The sequence below is a fragment of the Muntiacus reevesi genome, chromosome 12, assembly GCF_963930625.1.
Source record: "Muntiacus reevesi chromosome 12, mMunRee1.1, whole genome shotgun sequence".
Classification (NCBI taxonomy): domain Eukaryota; kingdom Metazoa; phylum Chordata; class Mammalia; order Artiodactyla; family Cervidae; genus Muntiacus; species Muntiacus reevesi.
Window position 1 is genome coordinate 74,513,758 of NC_089260.1, and position 25,102 is coordinate 74,538,859.

The window sequence follows — 25,102 nt, forward strand, 5'->3', positions numbered from 1 at the left end:
CCTGCTGAACACACAACAAAAACAGCATGTAGTCTGACAAATGACCAACACAACCTGAAAATCATTGGAGATCTGATTCAAAGGGTGTGGGCTTCTGATTACAGCTTGGAGATGTCGAGAGCTCGGGGGAAAAAAAAAATCACTTCCATCCTGAAGACAAGAAAACACTTCACAAACTGGAAATTGAGTTGTCCTGAACTGATGAGAGAAATAAAGTGCTAGAAAAAACTAACCTGAAATCTGTGGGCAGACACCTCCAGGGGAAAGCAGGGCCCCAGCACAGGTGCCTCTGTGGGCCACGAAAGCCAGTACACAGGTTCAGCCAGACACTGCAAATGACTGTGCAGGCCTGGCGAGGGCGAGGAGAGCGGGAAGCCCCCAGCACTGCCGTGCACACCGTGCACCACCTTCCACCAGGGACAGGACCTGAGGACGCCCGCTGGGGCTGGTGGGGCGGGGGCCAGAGCCACGGCCCCACAGCAGCCCTCCCCTCTCCCCCGGGATCAAGGCCTTCATCTGCGGGGGAAGAACAGAGAGCAGAGTGCAGAGCAGGGGTGCAAACCCCCGCGGCTGGGGGAGGGGAGCGGCAACCAAGCAAGCCTCCCCCTGGCCTCACTCACCCCATCTCCCCCAGAACCAGAGCCCTCGGAGCCCACAATCAGACCTCAGACCAGGAGTGCAGAGAAGAAGTCTGGCGTTGCAGTGGGGTGAGGTCGATGGTCACTGAAGCCATCTGAGCAGAAGCAAGAGGGCACACTTGGAAAAGAGGAAGAGGACACTGCATAAAGCTGTGAGCGATTCTGTTCTGTGATGGTCAAGACGGAAGGGAGAAGGCAGCACATGGACCGGACGGAGAGTGAGGAGGAGAAGCAAGAGGGAGACCACCTCCAGGCCAGGAGCAAGCTTTGGAATTAAAGACAAAGAAGGCCCTGGCCCCGTCTCACTCTGGGGGCGCTGTAGTGAGCGAGACCAGAAATGCAGACGACTATGGCAGCTGGGAGCCGGTGTGGCCCCGGGGAACCAGAGAATGGGAGCACAGAGCCCAGGCTCCGAGGCCACCATCCAGCTCCCTCTAGGGAAAGCAGCCAGCACCTCCATCACATGCTCTCACGTGGGGAAGGGGGGACGGGGCACTCGAGGAGCGGGTGAGGGGGAACAGGGGAGAGACGCAATACAGCTTCCAGCCTCCATATGCTGTGGCCTCAGAAAAAATCCAAGTTAAGAATATCTTCTAAAAAAATTTTTTAAACTCACACCATTATGAAAACCTCAGGCACCTAGGAATTAAGAAAACAAGAAATCTCCTGGTATTAAGACTGCAACTGGTATTTGATTTCTAGGTAATTCTGGTCTTTAAAAAGTAAGACTGAGTTTTTCCAGAATGAGTATTTGCTTTTGCGGAGAGCGGCAGACAAGGGCAGACGGGCTCGATGCCGCCAGGTTTCAGGCACAGTCCTCGGGGAGAGGGACAACTCAGGGAGAGGAACACACAGGATTCCACAGCAAGGACTTCAAATAAAACCAGTCCCCAGCAACGGTCAGAGGCTGAAACCTTCAAACTGAAGATGCAAACGTAATGAAATGCTGAAGATAAACATGCCTCTTTTTTTTTAACTCAAATCTCCAACTCTGGACAAAGAACTGAAATGATTCAAACTTATACCATAGGCAGATTTTGTCTTAGCTTAGGAAACGAGACATTTCAGGCAAGAAGCACTTCTGTGGGGAGCAGAACAAATTCTAACAGCTCACCAAACGCTGGGCCAGCTCCTCAACCCCAAGCTGCAAACACCCAGGCGCCGGCAACAGTGGGACGCTCACAGTAGAGACAAACCCCTTCCCTGCTGCCCGCCCGCCGCGCTCTCCTGCGTCACATCTACGCGCGGCACCCCTGAGCCCTCACCCCGTCACCTGCCGCACCAGGACGCCCACGCACCTTCTTCCCGGTCTCCATCACACCAGCCTCTTCTCAGAGAGCTTTCAGGGACTCTCCACTAAGAGTCTGAGCTACTTCCCTGAGTTTCAGGCCTTCCACAGCCGCCCGAACCTACCATCCCGACCTAAAGCCCCTCCTTCGCCTGAGCCCCATCCCCACCTGGCTCGCCGGCTCACCCCGCAGTCAGGCCACACTCCCCGCCCTGAACGCAGGGTCAGGCCCGCGCCGTCTCACTCCACAACATGCCTTTCAGCTCCTCAGCGAAGCCGCTTCTGGGACCTCCTCTGAGGTGGGCCCTGCGCGGGGTGCTGGGAGTGGAGAGCCGTGAAGGGACAGTGTGGGAGAAGCCGTGACAGCGTCCGGAGGTGCCGCGGGGACGCGCGGGCCGCGAGGCGGGCACGAGCGTGGGGCTCGGCAGGCAGCCGGAGGAGGGACAGACGCCGCCGGCTCAGAACGACCTGCCGAAGGCAGGCCCCACCGTCTCCGGGACTGCCTCCCCTTCTCTCTGCTCACCTACTCGCTGACGGAACCAGGTTGCTCCCAGAGCTGACCATGGTCTGAACCGGAGGAGCCTCACGGGTTTTCTGTCTGCTGGAGTGCGCCGTCAGTCTCCGATGTGGTGTGGGGGCGACACGGACTCACAGGCGGCGTGTGTCCTCCCACCAGGAGGAGCCTAACGCCTGCCTGTCTCTTATTTTGCCAAGAGGATACTCATGGTCTTGACCTGTAATCTGTTAGGAATTGCAAAGTGGCGGGCTTCTAATTCTACCCGCCCTTCTCAAGCGCTGGCTGGAATGCTTCTGTGAAGAGAGACTGCCATCAGTAACTCTCAGGTCGTCCGACTGTATGTTTGAACAGAGAGGTGGAATATGTGCTCATTACCTGTCACTTTCAGCACGACATCACTCTCCCCATCACTCTCTGAGGCGGGGAACCCTCTCCGGAAGCACTCAGAAGCCCTGACTGAAGCGCAAGCATCAGCCCGCTGGAGCTCGGACTACCAGCCACAGCCTCTTCAGGTTGGGTCCTCTTTAGCACCTTCGCTCTGACAGCTTCCCTGCTGCAGACTCCAAGGGATGTCCCCAGACCACCTCACTATAGACACTTCCTGCCCCAGACCTGGAAGTGGCCACTTCTCCAGGAAGCCCTGGCTTCTCTCTACACCGGGACGCGGGCGTTGGGAGGCCCACTGCGGCCAAGCTGCTGGGTGTCTAGGCCTTGGAGTAGACATGGCAGGTAGATGGATCTTTACACACCCCATAATTTCTTCCTGTTATGCTTTATTTAAATTCTAGACTACGGGTTTTTACTTCATCTCTGTCATCTTACATCAGTTACCTCTTCCACGTGAGAATCCTCGTTCAGCAGCAGAGTCAAGTGCTAAAATTAGATTATCACAGAACGGATCGTTAACTTGATTCTACATTAACACACAGTTTCAGAGTATCAGGATCAACCCTATGTCCGCCACAGCAATCACTGAAGACAGCTTAAACTCACTCTTGCAGAGAGTGGTATCACCCTCCTGGCAGAATAAGAGTTTTCTGCTGTCTTCTCCCCAGAGAACACTAATTGAGACCATCACGCACAGAGGAGAGGGCCTCTGTGGAGGCCCAGGGACCCAGCAGAGAAGCCGCAGTACACACCGAGATTGGACGCACTAACTCTGCCCAGGTCACCCTCCCTGAAGGCAGCAGCTCGGTACCCAGGGAGACCGAGGCAGCCAGGCCTCCTCCGTGGAGGGGCGTTGTCGAGGCGGTGGAGGGGGGGCAGGGGGTCCCGTGCTTTCTTGGCTGCACAGAACACGTGCCAAGATGAGAGGTTCTCTCTCACCCCAGCCAAAATCCTGAGGCCCAGAAATGTCTTTGAGTCTCTTTTTAACCCAGGACACGATTAAGGACTGCACATGGAGAGCATCAGAGTGTTAGATCTCTTCCACCTCCTCTAATGGAGAACAGTCCTCCCACTTGCTTTTTTTTTTTTAACAAAATGGAATCAGCTACTTTATACAGGTGTCAAGAAGACTAAATAGAAATAATGCAAATAAAGTGGCCGGTCCAGATCTGATACGCAATATCTGACAATATTACTTCTCTTCCACGTGTTTACAGCCTACAAATATTACTTCTCTTCCACGTGTTTACAGCCTACAAATATTACTTCTCTTCCACGTGTTTACAAATATTACTTCTCTTCCACGTGTTTACAGCCTACACGGTCCAGTGTCCTGCTCTGCATGGCAGCTACATTTATTGCTGCAAGTTTTTGTTGTTTTTAAAATATTTCTTTATTTGGCTGCTCCAGGTCTTAGTTGCAGCATGCAGCATCTTTCGTTTTGCAGCATGTGGGATCTAGTTCTCTGACCAGGGATCAAACCTGCGTCTCCTGCATTGGGAGCTTGGAGACTCAGCCACTGGACAGCAGGGAAGTCCCTCTGCAAGTTTATGAAATGGCATCTAGTTTCAGAAACCATAGCTAATGTGAGAGCCTGCCTGAAAAGCCAATCCAGAACCCCAGCTAGAGGTTCTGAAACTGCCAGACCAAGCACCCCCCATGGGGCATCTCCCAGGCTTCTCTGCCCAAGGGACTTTCTAGGCAAGAGTACTGGAGTGGGTTGCCATTTCCTCCTCCAGCGGATCTTCCTGACCCAGGGACTGAACCCACATCTGCATCAGCAGGCAGATTCTTTATCACTGTGCCACCTGGGGAGACCATGGAGAGGGCATCTCACTTCAAATACTGTATTTGCCAGACCACTAGATACATTAACACAAATCTGTGTAAAAGTAGATTACTTTAACACAAAATAAAAACTATATTCTAATCCTGTACTACTATTAATATAAATGCCATAAACCATGATGCTGCATCACAAAAATAAACACACATCAGTACAAAAATAAACAAAGAGGGCGTCTCATCAATGACAACCAGGCTCCACTGCACACCTGTGCTGTATCTAACCGACTGGAAACTAGGACAGCCTTACACTTACAGACCAGCTGGTAATCCTAACTCTAGTTCTCTTCCATTTGGTTTATTTTAAAAGCGAGAAGAAGGTAATTCCAGACTATAAATCCCAAGTTGCAATTTTACTTTCAGCTTAGGAGGGCAGAGGCAGTCCTCCAGAACTCTGTAGCTAAAGGCAGAAACATAGAAGACATGTCCATGCTGAACACATAAACACAAAGAGCCACCAAAACAGAAGTAGCTTTGGTTTCCACCCGAAGGGTCTGTGCTCTCTCAGTCCCAGAGCACCCCCACCCCATGCGAGCGGCAGCACCAGGCATCGTCCACTCCCTCTGCTCTCACGGCCAAGGGCCTCAGTTGGACATCCGGTTGCCTGGACATGCCCCTGGGGATGACAACTCATCAAGCCTTCCCAGGACAGGTGTCGGGCACCACTGACTCTGCCAAACTCCCTTCTTGGGGAAAAGAAGTCTCTGTCTACTTATAGAAAGATACAGTCCAGGGGCAGAAAGTCATTTACAGAGAGAAAATATCCATTGCACCTGACATTTTTAAGTCCTCGTGTATCGTTAAATCTACGTGGTATTTTCTGATTTTTGTGTGTCCAACAGTAAACTTACTTTCCAATCTTCACTCACATTTTAAAATTTTAACAGGTATACTGCAGAGAACACAGGAAAGAACACTTCATGAAGTGTGTCATGGACTTGCTGTGCTGTTGGTCAGTCGCTCAGGCGTGTCTGACTCTGGGAACCCCACGGACTGCAGCACGCCAGGCTCCCCTGGCCTTCACTATCTCCCAGAGCTTGCTCAAACTCATGTCCATTGAGTCAGTGATGCCATGCAACCATCTAAGCTCTGCTGCCCCCTTCGCCTCCTGCCCTCAATCTCTCCCAGCACTGGGGTCTTTTTCCAGCGAGTTGGCTCTTTCCATCAGGTGGCTGTTTTTTCTGCTGTCCAGGGGGCAGGCCATCACTCATTCATCTCTGCTTTCTAACAGCCCAGTGGCGTGCTTGCCTCTAACGAGAGGTGTCTTGTAATACATGTCCTGTAATACTGTAAATCCGTAAGCGGGGAGAGGGGGTATAATATAACTAACATCTATCGACCCGTTACACGCTCTAGGTGAAGGGCACGTCCTCACAGCAACCGTGCAAATGGGTATTGCTGTCATCTTGTAAGTTAGGAGACTGAGGCAGAGAGAAGTCAAAGTCACATAATTACTAAGTTCTAGCAATGGGATCCACTGACTGTCTCCAACAACACCCTTGGGCTGGCAGTGGCCCCAAAATCCACATGTTGAAGCCCCAACCTCTGGTGTGACTAAAATTGAAGCTGGGCCTGAGGAGGTGATGAAAGTTGAATGAGCCACAGGGTGGGGCCTTAGTCTGAGAAAACTGGCGTCCCTGTAAGCAAGGGAAGAGACACCGGGTTTGCTCGCTCTCTGCCGAGGAAGGACACGGTGAGGAGGCACCATCTGAAGCCAGGTAGGAGGCTCTCACAGAACGCGGCCATGCAGGCACCTGGACCCCAGACCCCCAGACCCCCAGCCCTGCGAGGAAACAAGTGCGTGAGGCAGCCACGCTGGCTGTGGCGCGCTCTCTCTGACAGCCTGAGTGAATACACCCCGTGATGACTCCATGCTTCATAAACCAACACAATTAATCTACCAAGTCTTACCCCTAATCAGCTAGTCCTCATGTTATGACAAAAATAAGCTCCATTTTCTCCACACTCCATCTCTTTATAGAAATCACCAGACTTTGAAGGAGAACTTTATAATCACAGCTAATTAGATGTCTAAGGGATCACAGCAGTTATACTTGGGGGAAAAAAACACAGTGATTCCTACATTCCACTAATTCACGATGACCTCCTGGCAAATGAGCCCCAAATGGCAGAAAGTGCAAATTAAGAAACCGTTTAACTAAGAAGTACTTTTATTACTTTCCACGTCCACGGTAACTCACTCACTAAGTGCGTGCCCGGGAGAAGGCTCAGGCTGCTCGAGTTAATGCACGATGAGCAGGAGACAGACACGGAACAGCAGGGCTGGGGGGACGGTGATCGCGGCCATGTGTCCGGGGACCGCCACGTGCCGATCAGAGTCGGGGAGAGCTTACCATCGCTGAGGTCTTGGAGGAGGTTCTCCTGGCAGGAGAAGTCCAGCTTCACTTTGATGCTGATGGTGAAGGTGGCCACCTTTCCAGGTTGCAAAGGGAACTGGGCAAGGGTATCTTCCAGTTTCCAGCTCAAGAAGTCACCGTACAGCTTTTCTACAATGACAGCAACAAAGGTGATAATCCTCATGTCACAAAGGCACCGTGAGACCCAGCAATCCAAGTGCATCTTCAACAACAAGGAAAGATGCAAACCCTGTAAAATGTGATGGATCAAAGTGCCAGAAAATTCCAGAATCATGGCTGCTGCAAGGCCATCGCCTGCGTCTGTGAGCACCGCCCTGGACAAGAGCAGTACACTCTATTCTCAGGAGCACCCTCCTCATACAGAATAATGTACAGAACACATAGATTCTATACATTTGCCAGCAACTGTTTTACTTTTGAGTATGTAGCCTATTCTGGAAAACACTGATTAAGTTTTACAAACTGACCTGACCCCCAGTCCTGAAACTCTAGCTGCCTGCTGGAATGTACTCCTCTCTGGGATTTTGGCCAGCACCTGACTCCACAATGCAAGTGCTCCCCAAAGCACTAGTAGGAGTGAGGTCCTCTCCATGACTCAGTCATGCACAGTCTACAGGACTTGTCAACCAGGCTAAGGCAGTCATGTCTTTACTTTTCTATCTTGTAGATTTTTAATTCGAGATGGAAGGGTGTAAGAGACACCAGGCGAGCTGGAGCCAGCACGGACAACCTTTCGGGCCCCAGGTGCTGCAAGCCGGATCCCAGGTCCCGGGACTACAGCCTCTCCACCAGGCACAGCAAATCAGGCCAACCTCTCTCTGAAACACCAATACTGGTCAAGATTCTGAGGCCCTGTCACACCCTCAGCCCCCCACTGCCTGCAAGCTTAGGGTGCCCTCACGAAGGGTGGTGACTGAGCTGCCAGTTTCTGCATTAAATTCCACATCCTAAGAGTGACATGTTCAGACAACAGGCCGGTCTACTCACAAGGAATGGCTTATTCACCTTCTGCAGCCAAACCACCAAGGTGTTTACAGCTCAGTAACGACCCAGAGGGGGTCACGGTGCACACACCAGCCCCCTAGCTGCAGCAGGACACAAAGTCGAGCTGCTTCCCTGTCGGGTCTGATGCACTTTTACGCCTCAGAGGTGGGCGTTTCTGGTTCTTCCCTTCATTGCTGGACTACAAAACGGAACTGTCTAGGGGGGCTTTTCAAAACCCTACACAACAATAAACTGTCAGCAGAAAGGAGATAAACATAAATCAACAGTGGAGCACGTGTCACTAATGTTCTCCCCTGTGGAATTTAAACAGTTTCAGAAATAAGTCATTATTTTAATGCTAGAGTTCAGCTCCGTGCAGTCAAGTGAAATGGGTTGACATTGACAGTAACAGACGAACTGTTACTGTGCTGACCTCCCACGTCTGAGGACCTTTCATAGGTGCTTCTAATTGCAGAGGCTCGGCCCCTACACTCTTAAGACGAGGAAGCAGCAGGGACGCCCCTCGGTCAAAACACCCATGAACTGCTCAGCACACCAACGTAGAGTTGCTGCTTTTTATCAAAAAATTAAACTCGAAGAGTAAAGGAAAATATGTGTATTTATATACACAGGTACGTGTATATCTATGTTTGTACACATGCTCACACGAATCTCAGAATATCTGCAGAAAAGCAAATATAACACATTTTCTTAACTTGGGTTTAATTATAATGAAATTTATGATTGCTTTAGTCAAGGAAGAAGCTTGCCTCTTTAATCACCCACAAATAAAGGAAGACCTGCTCACAAACAGACTGCAGTTCGACTCAGACGTGACATGGGCAGTAATCCTTGTCGTGCTGGGATGGAGAGTCAGTGCTCGGCCCCGTGTCAGGAGCGTGTGGCTGGGGGACACACACGCCCCACAAGCACCCAGGTGACAGCTGGGACCCCTGGGAGGCCAGCACCCTACCCCAAAAAAGACCTCTTACGAGAGTCGTGATTATTTAATGAAAGAGGAAAAAAAAAACCTAAAGTATTAATACCACTCAGCTGGCATGCGATCAGTGCTAAACAGGGACAGTTACTACTGCTGTTGAGACCTAGCGCCGAACTGGGAGAGGGAGCGTCTGACTCCCTGCGGAGGCGTTTCCCAGGGAGCGTGCTCAGGTTCCGGTTTAGGACACTTCCTGTCCTCACTTTGATGTGACGTCACTCACTGGCGCTGACGGCCTGTTGGTGCCAGAGAATGTAGGGACGGGAGTTATTCCCTCTGTGTATCTTGGAAGCAGATGGTTTATTTTCATTCGTTTAATTCCACGTGTAAATGTATGGCAGCTTATGATGAGAATTAAAAAAGAACAACAGCTGACATTTCTCAATTGCAAATGTGTTGGTTCGAATGGCCATCCGGCAATACACAGGATGGAACCAGTTGTGTGATCCAGACTCCAGGACAGAACCAGCTGTGTGATCCAGACTCTGCCATCTGGCAATACACAGGACAGAACCAGCTGTGTGATTCAGACTCCCTCCCCATCCACAGTGTGAGGGTCGTAGTTCTTGCCCCCTTGCCCTCCAAGAGACCTAACTGAGAGCTGGGCCAGAGGTGATGCTGACGGTGTTGGGTGGACCCAGCACTGGAGGAGCCTCCCCGGTTCTGCCCGGGTCCCCCGGTGTCCCCATCCTCCGGCATCTCTGTCAGTGAGCACCGGCCAGGGGCTGCCCAGGTAAGCGCCTGCCCTGGGGCTGGGCAGGGAAAGGAAGGGGCCAGGAGAGGCCTTTCTGGGGTGATGACAATGGTCCATGATGTACCTTGACAAAAGCTCGGGGAGACGTGTATTTGTCAGAACTTAGTAAATGGTGATGTAAGATTTGTGTGTTTCACCCCAAATACTTTTTTGCAAAGGAAAGTCGGGACCCCTGGGAGGCCAGCATCCTACCCCAAAAAAGACCTCTTATCAGTGTCGTGATTATTTAATGAGAAAAAAAACTATCTAAAGTATTAATACCACTCAGGTGAGTTCAAACACTGAACCCTAATGACATGCACACTAAAGGATCAGTGGGTAAAATCACAGTAATCTGTAACTTATTTTTAACAATACAGATCAGTGGATGGACAGGAAGCTGGACAGACGTGATAAATCAAATACACTCAAGCGTTACAGAACCTAGACGGTGGGTTTGCAGTGTTCACTGTAAGAGTCTCTCCACTTCTCCATATGCAGGGTGCAGAGGGAGGGGATGGCTGACCCAGAGAGGAAGCTCCGGAAGGGCTCGGAAGCATAGGAACGCCGCAGGCGGTGCCGCACCTAAAGCGGGGCCCTGAGAAGGCAGCGTTGAGATGACTGAGCTGCTGACGGCCCTTCCGGGAGACGGTGAGAGAGGACCGCGCGGGCAAGAGCGCACAGAAGGGCGGAGCTGGGCTCTGAGGGGGGCCCGTGGCTCCCGAGGGGCCTCACGGCGATTCCCACGCTTCCACCCTCGTGACCCCCCACCCGACAAGCGAGACTGGATCGGTCCCGTCAAGACCCACCCTGGAAAGGAGAAACCCCTCTCGGACACAGCCGGCCAGCTGGGCACGTGTCCCCTCTACACCCACTGTGGGGAGAATGCTTTTTTCTTCTAAACGGGGCTTCCCCAATGGCTCAGCGGGTAAAGAATCCACCTGCCAAAGCAGAATACGCGGGTTGGAGCCCTGGGTGAGGAAGATCCCCTGGAGGAGGAAATGGCAACCCACTCCGGCATTCTTGCCTGGAAAATTCCATGGACAGAGGAGCCTGGCGGGCCACAGTCCGTGGGGTTGCACAGAGCCGGACACGACTGCGCGACCATGTCCCTGTCCATGGACAGCCCCTAGGCCTCAGCACCGCCCATGAACCCGGCCTGGAACTAAAGGGGAAACACACTGGCTGTCTTTGAGAGACCCACACCCAGGCTGGAGGGAGACCAGCGCACCAGCAGCAATACCATGGAGCAAAAGGGCTCCTCAGAAGTCTCCCGGAGCCTCTGAGACAAGGGGACCCCAGTCACCCCGTGGAGGGAGGCAAAGGCGGGAACAGAAGTGAGCCGGTCGGCTTCCAGACAAGGACGGTTTATCCTCAAGTTCACAGACAGCACCAACATTCAAGAACCTGAAACTAGCTCCCGACGACAAACGTGACAAGAGTTTAAGGAAAGAAGTGACAAAAACTGAAGCCTGGGGCAGAGGGCGGTGATGTGGGGCCTGGGCAGCCAAGGCCATCGGGGCTTCCCAAAGGAGAAAGGAGAGAAGCTGAGCTTCAGGGAGAAGCAGGTTGCATTGAGTGAGTGATGGACACGTGGTGACTGTTCGGGTTTATTTGAGAAAAGGAAGATATCTTCCAGTGGCTAAGCTGTGAAGCCAAGGAAAATTACAGGAGATGTGAACATTTTTACCATTACATACTCTGCAATTTTCTGTCATTCAATATTAGCTCACTTGTTCAAATATCCACCAACTCCTATAACCAATTAATTAAATTCAGAATACCAGACGAAGGTATTTCATGTCAGGGAGGCATTTTCTACCTAATCCATAAGTACTTGCTCCTGAAAAGAGGGGGGAAAGGGAAGAAAGGATGAGATTAAGGTAGGATCATCAAAATTCCCCCAAACATTTTGAGACACAAAAGCAAGAGAGGGACTAGGACAGCCACGCTACGGCAAAGAGCTCCGTGTGCCCGAGGGCGCAGCAGAGAGAGGGAACGGCAGCCATGAGCAGGAGCCGGTGCTCACGCCGTATGTTTCCAGCTCAGAATTCACACTCAGGATCAGAGACGGCCTGCGAGCCAGGAGAGAGGGGGCAGACAGACAGAGACAGAGAAGGCAGAACGCCCAATGGAAAAGGAGGACAGAGGGCCAGCACGCGGGCAGACTCTCAGAGGACGGCCACAGCAGAGGCGCTCAGCACTGCTGGTCGTCAGGGAAACACAGATTAAGGCCCCCACCACCACCACCACGGATAAAACGATGGCGAGGCCCTGGAGCAGAGGGGCCGTGGGGCAGCCGCCACGCCCCCATGATGACGGCGTGACTGGACTCTGGGACAGCAGTTCTGAGCCCCCCGCCCAGCATCGGACCCTGGAGACGCTCTCAGAGAGGACAGCCTCGCCGCCAGAGCCAGGGCACCGCTCCCGACGGGCCAGGTGCGCCCAGGCTCCCAGGGCCAGCTGCTCACCTGGCCGCTACGTCAAAAGCAGCTGAACACAGAGTCCCGCCAGCTCGCTCGCCCTGTGCTGTCCTTGTCTTTGGTCTCCGCGGACGGCACAACTTCTCCAACTTCATTAGATGAGCTGATCTCATTTCCACTTACTACTCTCGACGCCCAGCCCTCCTCCTACATAGCGTATCCCCCTTCAACCAGCACTGCTCACTCAGCTCACTGACCAGGTCCTCTGCGGCCTCAGTTCCTAGAACAGCTTCCCATGGTCAGGACCACCTCCCCTGCTTACCCAGGAGGAAGCTGAGGCATGTGAAGGATAAACAGTGAGCAAACGGTGAATCCAAAATGTAACACAGCTCTTGTGAGCCCAAGCGACGTGTGCCTGAGAACTAGGAACAGCATCACTGGAAAAGGGGGTGCACAGGCCCTGAGTGCTGAGCCCACAGCAGGCTCTGGGCTGGGCAGACGGGTCCCAGATGGTAATCTTCCCAGCCTGCAAGTCCTCTTCTTTGCTCACTCACTCCAGGACATGCCTGCCAAGGACCTGATCAGTGTGAAGAGCATGGGGGATACAGAGGTGTGTTCTGCGCTCTGTTACCTTCCTCTGTGAGTTCTTCACACACAGTTAGGATAACAACCTCACAGGGGCGTCAAATTAAAAGTGGGAGAGGTTTTTAGACTTTCGGGACACTGGTCACCTAAAGGGTCTCTTCTGACTCACAGACTTAGAAAACTAACTTGAGGCTGCTGGTGGGAAGGAGGGATAGTTAGGGACTTTGGGAAGGTCATGAACACACTGCTGTATTTAAAGTGGATAGCCAACAAAGACCTACTGTATAAAGCACAGGACACTCTGCTCAATGTTCAGTGCCAGCCTGGATGGGAGGGCAGTCTGGGGGAGAAGAGACACGGGTATGTGTGTGGCTGAGTCCCTCGGCTATTCACCTGAAACTACAACACTGTTAATCTGCTACACCCCAATGCAACATGGTTTTGATATTTAAATAAATAAATAAAGTGTCTCTTCTGCAAATAAAAAAGATAAACATTTCTGCAGTCAAACCTATGACAAGCCCCTACCTTTGGTGGTGAGGATTTTCGAGGTGACTTCCAGTTTCTCCAGTGGCTCCATCCCAATGTTCTCCAGTCTCACGACAAGCTGCTGGGTTTCCCCGTTGTAAAGCTGGACGGACACGTTAGTAGATATTTCATCACCAGAGGAAGGCTGTAATGAATGCGCGGACCTAAAATAAGAGTAATAATTATAATCAATTTTAGAAAAACAGAAAAAAAATTGATGGCATTTTACAGTCATGCACATCACCACACTTAAGCACTCCAGACACACGACTAGGGGGCCGTGGTTTTAACGTGGAATTGGCGCCCAGCAACCAGAACTCCAGGGCAAGGCGCTACACGTCGAGCGCTGTCCACACACAGACGCGCCCTGGGTCACAGGATGGCTCTCACTGGCCTTACTGACTCATGTGTGAGCAAACCATAAGAGTAATTATTGGATTGTGGTGAGGGCAAAGGTGAAACAATGAATTAATTCAAATGATCCTTGAGCGTGCTGCTTGCTCAAAAAATGTTTAAATCTCAGAAATGCCCTGGGAAAATCCATAGACTGAAGGAGAAAACTCAAATGAACCATTTGAAATGATAACATGAGAGCTGGAAAAAAAGAAAAGTGTCAAGTACAGACAGCAGCCTCTACATCCCAGCAAATCAAGAGAGATGCTGGCAAACCCCTGACATGAGCCCGGGCAGCTGGCGGGCCCTTGGCACCAGTCAGGGGGGCCCTGGACCACGAGGGGTACAGTCCAGCATCCGGAGGCCCTGAGGATGCAGCACTGCAGCCCTGGTCTGAAACTCTGGCCTGAGTCCTACTGACCATCACTCAACCCACAGTGCTCATCACCCTGGTGTCTCCTTCCCAAGGACAAGCGTCAAAGCCACTTCTGGGCCAGGAGGTCACTGTGACCACAGGAAGGAGGCCCTGGAGACAGAATGAGGACAAACGCCAGGCATCAATGAGGGAGGTGCGTGTGGCAGGTGGAGTCAAAAAGCACATCCAAAGCCCGTTTTCCAAAAATAACAGCGTAAAGAATCAATGTGAACTCCTTGGCATTTTATATCTTTAGAGCTGTTCATGAGTCAAGAAATAAATTTTCTCTGTCAAGTAAGGAAAAGTGACTCCAGTCCTCACTCTAAGTGACTTCTCTCCACATTTCACCACAGAGTCCTCCTCAAGTGAGAACTATAGTCCATCTGGATTTGCAGGGAAGGTATTCAGAAAAACTAAAACGCAGCCGACACAAGCAGAGAGGGTGAGAGCCCTCGGCACGGTAGGGGAAGAGGAGGGAGGCAGCAGAAGGCAGGACAGCACGCAGAGCGGACGGTCCCGGAGACCACGCCCCGCATGCCAGGCCCCAAGTGGGGGGTACGGGGGAGGTGGGTAAGGCTGGCACTGAGGACAGGCCCACTGAATCAGCGACTGAGCCTTCAAAACATCTCAGAAAGTGCCGAGATACACTGAGAAAGACAGCCCAAGGGACAAACAATACAGCATCATCCGTATGAGCAAAAACTGAGACGGTCCGAAATCCCAACTGCAGGGAAATGAATGGGGATGTGATTCTGAGATGGCTTCATGATGTACTTTTTTAAGCAATTAAAACAGAAAGCGTTTAACTTATGTTGTATATTTATGCAAAGAGAAATCTATGATACTAAATGAAACGCAGTATGATCTAAACATACATATATTGTTCAGTGAGCAAACAGTGGAAACGGCAGACAGCATTAAGTCATTCCCTCTGAGATTTCTCTTCCTTCTTTATCCTTCCCTATAATGCTAGAGGAAAAAAAAGGGGGGGGCTGTTTTTGTTTTAGAAGATAAGACTTCTTAAATTCTCTTAAGCCTCAACTGTTTCTCATAAAAATGACGTTTCCAAAGTCTAATTTCACATCTTGTTCTGATCTTAGTAAGAAACGCCTCAACTCCGCTCCAGTTTGCCACAAGCAGAGCGCTGGCCGTGAGGTCAGAGGTTGTGAGGTCAGAGGGTAACTCTGGCTCCCGGGCCCCTGGGCACGGCTCGCAGCACTCCTGGGACTCCCGGGGGCTCTGGGGTCAGTGAGCAGGCCCGACGCCACGGCGCTACCTGGGCAGAGACGTGCTGATCTGCAGGCGGGGCAGTGCAGGGATGACCTCCACCGTGGAGCCGCTGGTCTTGATTCCCGGGAGGTTGTCCAGCAGACAGTCGCTGAAGACGCCAAACACTGTGGTGTGGTAGCCTGGGGACAAAAGGCCAAGTTTCAGCCCCTGGACGGGCTTCACAGCTCAGGCCCAAGGGGGCCCCGCGGGTGACAGGAGCGCAGGGTGCCTTCTGACCTGAGTTGAGATTCAGGGCCCGTCAGCTGCCTGGCCCGGCGGGCCCACGGCTCCCGAACTCAAGTCCACAGCCTCGTGTCCCTGAGCAGAGGTGAGAGTTGGGCCCACAAGCCCACTCCAAGGCGGGCTGCATCCAACCGACGGTGCACAAACCATAAACGTCACCCAAGTTCACACTCAGTATCTGATCCCTTTACTAAAGTGCTTTTCAAGTTTATCCGTCCCAAAATGAAAAGGAGAGCTTGTACTCCTTTCCAGGACATAATAGGACTTAATAAGTATTTGAAAGAAAGTGATTCAAAATCTTGTGTTGAGAGATGAGAGTTCAAGAGTCAATTATTATTATCATAACTGCTATGTGATATGGCAAATCGCTCAATGTGTACAAATACTGTAATTTAAGATTAGCAAAATTTTCATTTAAGAAACACTCCTTGGGATAGATAAGCACTTGAAATTGTTTAAGCAAAGCTTGGAAATGGCTTTTGAAATTTGAGGTAATTATTATAAACAACATTCACAGTGTAACAAAATCAAGTAACGCTTGATGGTAAGTACCTAGGGTAGCAACTTCTCTGCATCCGTATTAAACTTCTACACGCTCAACAAGAAGCAAAGGTGCGGTGGAGACAAACGGGACCCTGATACAGCCCCTCAACTTAAAAGAGCTCCAATTCACGGCATCCACATTTCCTTCTTTTTAAAGTATGGCCCTTCAGTGATATGTATTTATGTATTAAGAAAAAAATATTTTAAAAAATAATAATAATAAAGTACGGTCCTTCAAAGCCTCCTTTTAAACAGACTCCTTTCCCAATCTTGACTTTCAGCCACCAAATGGCTACTGAAGACCTACTATGTGCCAGGTGTGAGGATCCAGCCAAGAAAGCCAGATGTGACTGGCAAGGAGCGGGCCCGCAGGCCATGGCAGGCATGACATGAATGAGGGGCTGTCGCGGAGGAGGGAGGGCAAGGCCAGGGAGGCACCGCAGGGGCACCTGAGCTGGGCCTGGAGACGCCCCCACAGAGGGACAGCACGAACAGAGCGCCTGTCCAGGACGGGAGCCCTCCACGCCGGCCAGGATGTGCAGGGCCCAGCGACACAGCCAGAGTGAGACAAGGAGCCATGGCAGGGAGGGAGTGAAGGCAGGACCACTTCCAGCCCAGAAGTCTGCACTGCAGAGAGGTCACGAGGCCGCAGCATGAGAAGAATGAGGGCAGAGAGACCAGTCCTGATGCTCCGGTGACAAACCCTAGAGAGGGCTGAGCTCCGCGGGACCAGAGCAGCTGCGGAGGGGCAGAGGGTGTTGATGACATGGGCAGTATAGTAAGGGGAGTGAAGGGGAGATAGGAGTAGTCCAGGATGACGCCTGGTGCCCGGCCAGGGATGGGACCATGGGGCAGGGGCAACGTGGGGGATGGGGGGTGGGGACACACTGATTGCTATGTGCCCTGGAGACAGCCAAGGAGAGTGAGTGGTAGGACGGGCAGGTCCAGGAGAGGGGTCTGGACGGGAGAGTAGACAAGAAGGACTGCCTGAGGCAGCAGACACAGATGGAAGGAGAGGAGAGAAGGGCGGCGGGGCCACAACCCCAGGAGGAGAACCTCGGAGAGCACCTGTGGTCCAGGAAAGACAGACAGACGCGCGGCAGCCGACCCCACGCCCTGCGCTCTCTGCACAGTTCGTCCATGGAGGCCCAGGAACCACAGCCAGAAAGGAGCTGTCCTTACCGTTCACAGTGATCGTCCCCGTCGTCTGCGGGACCCCAACAAGCGTCACCGGGTAAAGACCAGACTCGGCCGGGAGGGAGAGCGCCGCGGGGAGAGACTCGAACTCCACTCCACTCGTGAGCAGTCCCTGCAGTGGGCGGCAGAGGACGCAGTGAGCACGACCCCCACCCTGACCCAAAGCCCCCGCTCAGCCAGCAGGAACACCTGGGACTCTGAAGACAAGGACTCCTTTGTGATGTGAACAAAAGCCCACAGGGAAGACAGCCTAGAAGCACAGTTACAAAATAGTCTCAAAATGGGCAGCACCATGGCGGCTGAGCAACAATTCCATCTTTAATACTAGCCCCGCTTGACACAGTATGAATGTGTGTGCTGTTTTGTTGTTTTACCAAGTTGGAACATAAGCAGAAAGAAAAAATAAAATATTTTGCTTACAAACAAAATGAAAAAAAAATGACACATGGAAATGAATCAGTTAGTCTTCTTCCAGCGCATCTGTGAACCATGAGGTCTTCTCACTAAGAGTGAGACAGGCTACCACCCTACGCCTGGTGGATGAGACAGGCTGCGTGGCCTCTGGGAGCCGCCCGTGACTGCAGAGCCTTCCAACACTCGGGCCCTCTGCTCCGCACTGTGACGGAGGCCCTGGCCAGCACAACAGCCAAGAGAAGAAACCGCATGGAGACAGTTACCCATACACACAAAAGCTGCAGAGAAGCCTGTGGCGCCTACGAGGAAACCTGAACTAACAACAGCATTTAGCCCGGTAACAAAGTCAGCATTTACAAAGCAAAGGTCTCTCCATAGCCTAGCAACAAGCATATGAGAAGACAAAACAGTAAAAATACCACCAACAGGGATCTTCCCTGCTGGTTCAGTGGCTAAGACTCCCAGTGAAGAGGGCCCAGGTTTGGTCCCTGGTAAAGGAACTAGATCCCACATGCCACAACTAAGACATAGCACAGCCAAACAAAGAAATAACTTTTTTTTTTAAAGTACCATTAACAAGAGATCAAAAACACCCCCTATGTTGGAGTAAGCCCACCGTGTGGTGTGAGTCCTGCCCTGAAACCTGCAGAAGATGGTGGAGCGGCATTAAAGAAGGAGGGAGCGCCATGGTCCATCGCAGGAGTGGGCAAGCGAGGGGACGCTGGCGTTGTCCTGAGCCAGGTTCTCACAGGGGAGGCAAGGACATGGATGCAGAAGGAGGCAAGGAGAGCCCTCTGGAGATGAAGCAGACCTGGAGGGATGACTGCAAGGTCGGGATATGTGAAGTCTGCATCTGTGTGTGTGCGTGCACTTGGGCACATGTACATGTATGTACACACACATGCGGATGCATGTGGTGAGTACATGTATGAGCACATGCCATGTGTGGATGCACGCATACTGCTCCTCACGCTGTCTGGAGAAAGTTCCCAGAAGCAAGGTTCCCTTAGTGACAAAGAGCACACCTGTGCCCAGAGTTTGTGTACATGTATGTACACATACGTGCAGATGCATGTGGTAGGTACGTGTGTGAGCATGTGCCCATGTGTGCATGCATGCATACTGCTCCTCACGCTGTTTGCAGAGAGCACCCAGAAGCAAGGCTCCCTTAGTGACAAAGAGCACACCTGCACCCAGAGTTTGGGCAAGAGCATGAAATGATTTAGCTACATGTGAAACAGATGACGTGGCCAAGAATGGAAGCAGAGAAACCAATTAGGTGGCTATGGTCTCCAGGCAAAATACACTCGCATTTGATTTATTTTTAAAATAGCTAAAGCAAACATGGCCAACCATGAGCACTTGCTAAATGTGACGGTGGATACACGAGGTCTGACTATTCCCTGTGCCATTTCCCACGCTTGAAACATTTCATAATGAAAGTCTTTAATTCTGAACATGATTTGTGGGCTATCTCCTAGTGGTAAACTTTATTCTTTGTTCTTCCTCATTTTTTGACAAAAAGCATATATTACTTTTTAAAATTTATTTATCTGGCTGTGTCAGGTCTTAGTTGTGGCACACGGACTCCAGTTGCGGAGAAGGGGCTTAGTTGGCATCTTAGCTTCCTGACCAGGGACTGAACCTATGTCCCCTGCAGTGCAAGACACAGTCTTAACCACTGGGCCACCAGGGAAGTCCCAAATGCATGTATTCCTTTTAAACCAGTTAAAAGTGAAAGCTAAAAAAAATGTATAAGAAAGAGTAGGCATACGATACCTTAACCACTTTAGGGAAAATTCTCTGAACAACTCTCGATGTTATTCGTGGGCTTAGGCCAGGAGACGAAGCCACTACAAGGCCTAACCAAGAGCTAAGCCCCGAGGCTGGCATGTTCTTGTGCAAAAGGAGGAGGAGGGAACGCTCATCCTAATAGGTGGTTCTCTTATAGGGGGGACCTCAGGGTTGTCCACTCAATACTCAGCTCAATTTCCAAGAGCTCCAAGGGATGTGGGAAAACAATGCCTCATGCCGGAGGCCCGAACATCATCTTAAATAACTACCAGTCTGCCTGCGGGCTCCCACTCACCCTGTCCTCAGCGGGGCCTCCCCGACCCTCCACGTGGGTCCCACAGGCTCTCCTGCACCCTGACCACAGGGCAGAGACCTGGCCTGACACGTGGCCTAGGCACTCGGCAAGCTCTGAACATGAGTCATAAAACCCCAGAGGAAAGCGTCACCCGGCTAACAGCACCCTTCACATGTCACTGGGAAGTTACAAAGCAGTCCCACACAATGATAAGCACAGAGAAGACTCGCGGGACTGGAATCCACTCTGTGCCTGCAGGGCTCTCCTCTGGGAACACGAGGTCCACCGTGGAGAGCCACACAAACCTCCTTCCCCCAACTGCAGAACTAGGGGAGGAGTTTCAGCAGACACCACCACAGAGCAAACATTTAATGCTGTACACAAACACAAACTGAACATCTGATTTCAAATGCGAGGGAAATTTTGCATTAGCACTGCAATCATTTATTCTCTTATAAATAAAGAGGCCTCGGTCATCTTACCATCTTTAGCAGTGAAGTAACAGTGAGCTTGAGTGGGAGGCACACTATAGACTTTGTAACCTCACTAATCTCATATGAATTTCAACATGATTATTTCAAATATTACAGTCAACTCAGTTCTGTGTATGTTCAAATCCAAGATGTCTTTTGTTCATTGATTCACAAACTTACTGAGGACCAAGCACTAAAAACACGAGAATGCAAGACGTGGTCTTCATTCACAAAAAGATGATAATCTTTGGCAAAACAAATCTTAGAAACAGACATACATCATAGGAAAAAACTGAAACTGAAGTCGCTCAGTCATGTCTGACTCTTTGCGACCCCGTGGACTGTAGCCCGCCAGGCTCCTCTGTCCATGGGATTCTCTAGGCAAGAATACTGGAGTGAGTTGCCATTTCCTTCTCCAGGGGATCTTCCCAACCCAGGGATCGAACCCAGGTCTCCCGCATTGCAGGCAGACGCTTTAACCTCTGAGCCACCAGGGAAGCCCTGGAAGTCATGTCATAGGAAGTATGACTCAAATACTAACTAAGAAACATATATCAATAGTAAACTCATGTTTAGCCCAAAGGGTCAAATGCCTGGTGATACGTACCATGTTTTCAACTCGGAGTTCAAATGGCATTGGGTTATACACCATCAGCTGAACTTCACACACATCTCCTTGAACCCACTGGAAATCTAGAAATACACACACACAAAGGAATCCATGTGTTAGCTGGTGTTTCTGCATGTTTCACGTGGCTTCAGATCACTCCTCTGGCTATTTTCCAATGAAGCGGTGGCATTATGGCCATCGTGAGAGACACAGTTTAAAGCCAAGCGATGCCAGCTTTCTCCAAAGCCAAGCGTGTTGTCACTGCCACTTGCATGGCCTGTGACTGGTGCTTCTCTCGCTTGGGGCCAAACGCAGCTTCTCAAACCTGGAGTGAGCAGACAGCACTGGTCGCAGTGGGGAGCCACCACTCGTCGCAGAGACCTTCTCAGGCCCCGAGGCTGGCACTCAGGCAGGCGGCACTGTGGCCAGCTCTAGGTGGCACAGAGCATGGTTCCCCTTTCCTGCCTGAAGTCCGTGAGAGCAGACGGTGGCGCCTCCTCCCTGACCACTCCCAGGCCAGCTGCAGTTCAACACGTACAGGAGGCAGAAATCTGAGATGACCTCCAAGACCCCCAAACTCTGGTGTATATGCTGTGTAATCCTCTTCCCCGAGTCTGAACACAAGGATCGGTTATGTTCTATAACAAAGGGGGAGGAGGCTTTCATATGTGATGAGGGTCCCCAAGTCCTCAAAGCGGCGGGCTTTGCGTTAAACCAAGGGAGATTATCCCAGGAGGGCCTGGTCTTCTCAGATGAGCCCTGGAAGGGAGCCTGCTCACGCTGAATGAGAAGACTCAATGCGTGAGCGGGCGTGTGGAGGAGGCCAGGGTCTGAGGGCAGTCTCGATGAGCTGAACGTGGTCCGGGTAACACCCGGCAGGCGGACGGGGACCTCAGCCCCACAACCCCAAGGAACCAAGAACCCGAGGGAGCTGAGAGCCTCCCGACGAGAACATAGCCCCAGCTGAGACCTGGATCTCAGCCTGCAAGACCCTGAGCAGAGGCCCACGCTAACACAGGCTGCACTCGTGACGGAAACAGTGAGAGAAACACATGTGTGTTCTCTAAGCACCAAGTCGGCGGCCCTCTGTTTACAGTACCCACCCCCACACCACTGCCCACTCCTCCCTTTGAGACACTCCACTGGGCAATTCAGAAGCGACGTGAGAAGCACGCAAGGTGCGGGACAGGAGGCACTGTCCAGCCCCTGGAAGGCTGTCTCTGCCTCTGCATGATGCCCTGGTGAGGGAGGTGTTACAATCCCGTTGTTACAAGGCAGGGACCAAGGTCCAAGCAGGTTAATAAATGTGCTGGGAACCACATACCCAGGAAGTGGTGTGGCAGGGATTCAGGCCAGGTCTCTGAACTCAGAGAAGTGTCTAGAATGGACAGTGGTGGAAAAAGGGCTTCTCCTAGAGTAGGCACTAAGATTTACTAACGAGAATTCTTCAGCTTCATAGGCTTTCATAAAGACACCATGTTCCCCAAACACTGAGCACCAGGCCCCGGCAGGCAGACTAAAACAGGCTGCACCAAACCTGTGGCATCCTGAAACTGCACGCAGTGAAGCAGCCCGCCAGGCGAGCTGGCTATTAAAATGCTTGCGCAAGCAGGTGCCCATATGCGGTCTTAACAACACGGTGCAGTGGTCAGCAGGACACAGATCATCCTCACTCACCAACAAGGACACGGACAGGCTGAACCGTCCATCATTCGCGGCCCTGACAAATGAGGCCGCTGAGTCCACGTCCTGTCTGCCTGGCCCCAAAGCCTTGGCTGCTCTCACACTGCTGTCCCCCGCTGGCTCCAGAAACCCAGCTCTCCTCACCCGCCTCGGGCTGAGAACTCCTGCTGCAGGGACACGGGGCTCCCACCCCCCACCTTCAGCAGCACCCCAAGCACATCACTGCCTCAGCGGTCAGCACCCAGCCCTTCCTCACGGCCGAGGAGAAAGTCATTTGTTTTAACAGGTCGCTGCCTGATAGTGAAGGAGCAGTTTGTCTTCTCTGTCATGGTCAAATAACCATCATTTTAAAATTCATTTTCCTGGCGTTCTGAAAGGAATCGTTTATACTCACACAGTTGTAGTCACTAAAGGTAAACCTGTGATAAACCTTTATTACAGGAACAGTTGCTAATGTCTGACAAGAGATCATCTCCCTCCCGGGTCTGAGCGTGCCAGAGGGCACGGTGGGGCCCTTCCTCCACAGTCTGTCCCAGAAACCTCGGAAAGGACCAGCACTGGAGGCTATTAAACACCCCTCTGTCTCGGGCCCCCCCCTCCCCCAGCGCTACATGGCCCCCGGGCAGGTCTTAGCTGTGGACTAATAGCATCTTTCAGCGGCTTCTGTCGACAAGCTCATCTCTTTCCGCCACGCTGGCTGGACCCATCTGGCAGGGGGCACTCCTTATTTCTCACTGCACCCCCAGCACCTTGGACAGCTCACACAACGCTGCTCAGAGCCCTAAGTGAACAGAGCCGGGGTACTGAAGCATCAGCATCTCCCTCGACCCCTGAGGAGCCCGTGCAGTGGGCTTCTAGCGCCCCCTCCCCGCAGACAGCACAACTGCAGCCCGGGGAGGCCAGGCGACTGACCGAGGCCGAGGGACAGTTCCCGCCTGTCCATCCTCCCAGGCGGCTGCCGACCTCGGCACAAAGCCTGGCCACACCAAGTCCTGGCACAAAACCCTTCACCTCTCTGTGCTCACACTCAGGATGTGCACAGCCATTACCTCATGTGGAGTTTAGACGGAGAGACTGGTAATAAATTAACCCACGTTAGCGCGGAAAATGGTCCCAGGAGCTGCCCCCAGGGTCTCTTCCCCTCTAATACTGTGTGCTTGCTGTGATAACTCCCCCAGATTACACACAGATTCATTTACAGAGATGGGGATTCTGGGTTAAAGACATGGGATTCTTCAAACCTGTAGGCAGGTACTCGCTGCTGAGTCTATTGCCAGAAAGATATTAGAACCCATGGAATATAAGTTACACTTTCCTACCCATGGGTCTCCAACAAATAACATGCATTTTGGCTGAAGTTTCTGTTACATCCTGGAAAAAAATCCTGCATCATCCAGGGAATTTATCCCCAGCTCAGAGGAACTGGTGCTTCTCAATGTCACGAGGTAAAAAGTCCCTGGGAATTCCCTGGCAGTCCAGTGGTTAGGACTCCACAGTTCCACTGCCAGGGGTGTAGGTTCAATCCCTGGTCAGGGAACTGAGATCCCATAAGCCACACAGTGCGGTCAAAAAAAAAAAAAAAAAAGATAAAGGAAAATATCTCTGGGCTTTGAGTTATAAACCATGGACAAAGCCTGAGCTCTGCCACTTAGCTTCCTTCCTGACCTAGGGCAGCAATTTACATTCAGTCTTAATTTTCTCATCAGTAAATTGGAAACACAACACCTGCAGCATCACTGGATGAAGTGAAAACCCTCTGCAGCAAGTACAGAGCACTCTTCACAAAAGGAAGCCTCAGCAGTTTCTAAAGATTAGAGAGGAAGGAAGACGAAAGGCCAGCTTCGAGGGTGAGGACCTGGCAGCCATATGGTGCCCGACTCAGGGGGACCCACATTCTGTTTAGTGCCTCCTCTGTCTCCAAAGTCTTCCTAATGTTTGAACAAGGGGGCCCCACCTTTTCCTTCTGCATGAGGCCCCACAGATCATGCTGCTGGTCCTGATAAGGAGTCTCACGTCTCCAGTCCCCCAGATCACCTCTAGAACCTTCGGTACACAAAATGGGTGAAAGTTTCCTAAAACATCCTTTAGGGAGAAAACTTACCATCAACCCTAATGAGACCCAACATCAATAACCTCAGATATACAGATGGCACCACCCTTATGGCAGAAAGCAAAGAGGAACTGAAGAGCCTCTTGATGAAAGTGAAAGAGGAGAGTGAAAAGTCTGGCTTAAAACTCAACATTCAGAAAACTAAGATCATGGCATCCGATCCCATCACTTCATGGCAAACAGATGGGGAAACAGTGAGAGACTTTATTTTCTTGGGCTCCAAAATCACTGCAGATGGTGACTGCAGCCATGAAATTAAAAGACGCTTGCTCCTTGGAAGAAAAGCTATGAGCATCCTAGACAGCATATTAAAAAGCAGAGACATTACTTTGTCAACAAAGGTCCACCTAGTCAAAGCTA

The 25,102-nt window shown here is 51.6% G+C and overlaps 1 protein-coding gene across 4 annotated transcripts in view; it reads right to left on the minus strand.

Moving 5' to 3' along the window:
• Window positions 1-25,102, minus strand: part of TRAPPC9 (trafficking protein particle complex subunit 9) — a 383,909-nt gene that overhangs the window by 274,276 nt on the left and 84,531 nt on the right. For all 4 annotated transcript variants that reach the window (XM_065903184.1, XM_065903182.1, XM_065903183.1 and 1 more), the window contains 5 exons: window positions 20,947-21,032; window positions 17,349-17,475; window positions 15,388-15,520; window positions 13,304-13,467; window positions 7,030-7,182 (listed from right to left, as the gene is read on the minus strand). In XM_065903184.1, the coding sequence (XP_065759256.1) occupies window positions 7,030-7,182; window positions 13,304-13,467; window positions 15,388-15,520; window positions 17,349-17,475; window positions 20,947-21,032 (663 nt within the window). The remainder of the gene's footprint in view (window positions 1-7,029; window positions 7,183-13,303; window positions 13,468-15,387; window positions 15,521-17,348; window positions 17,476-20,946; window positions 21,033-25,102) is intronic.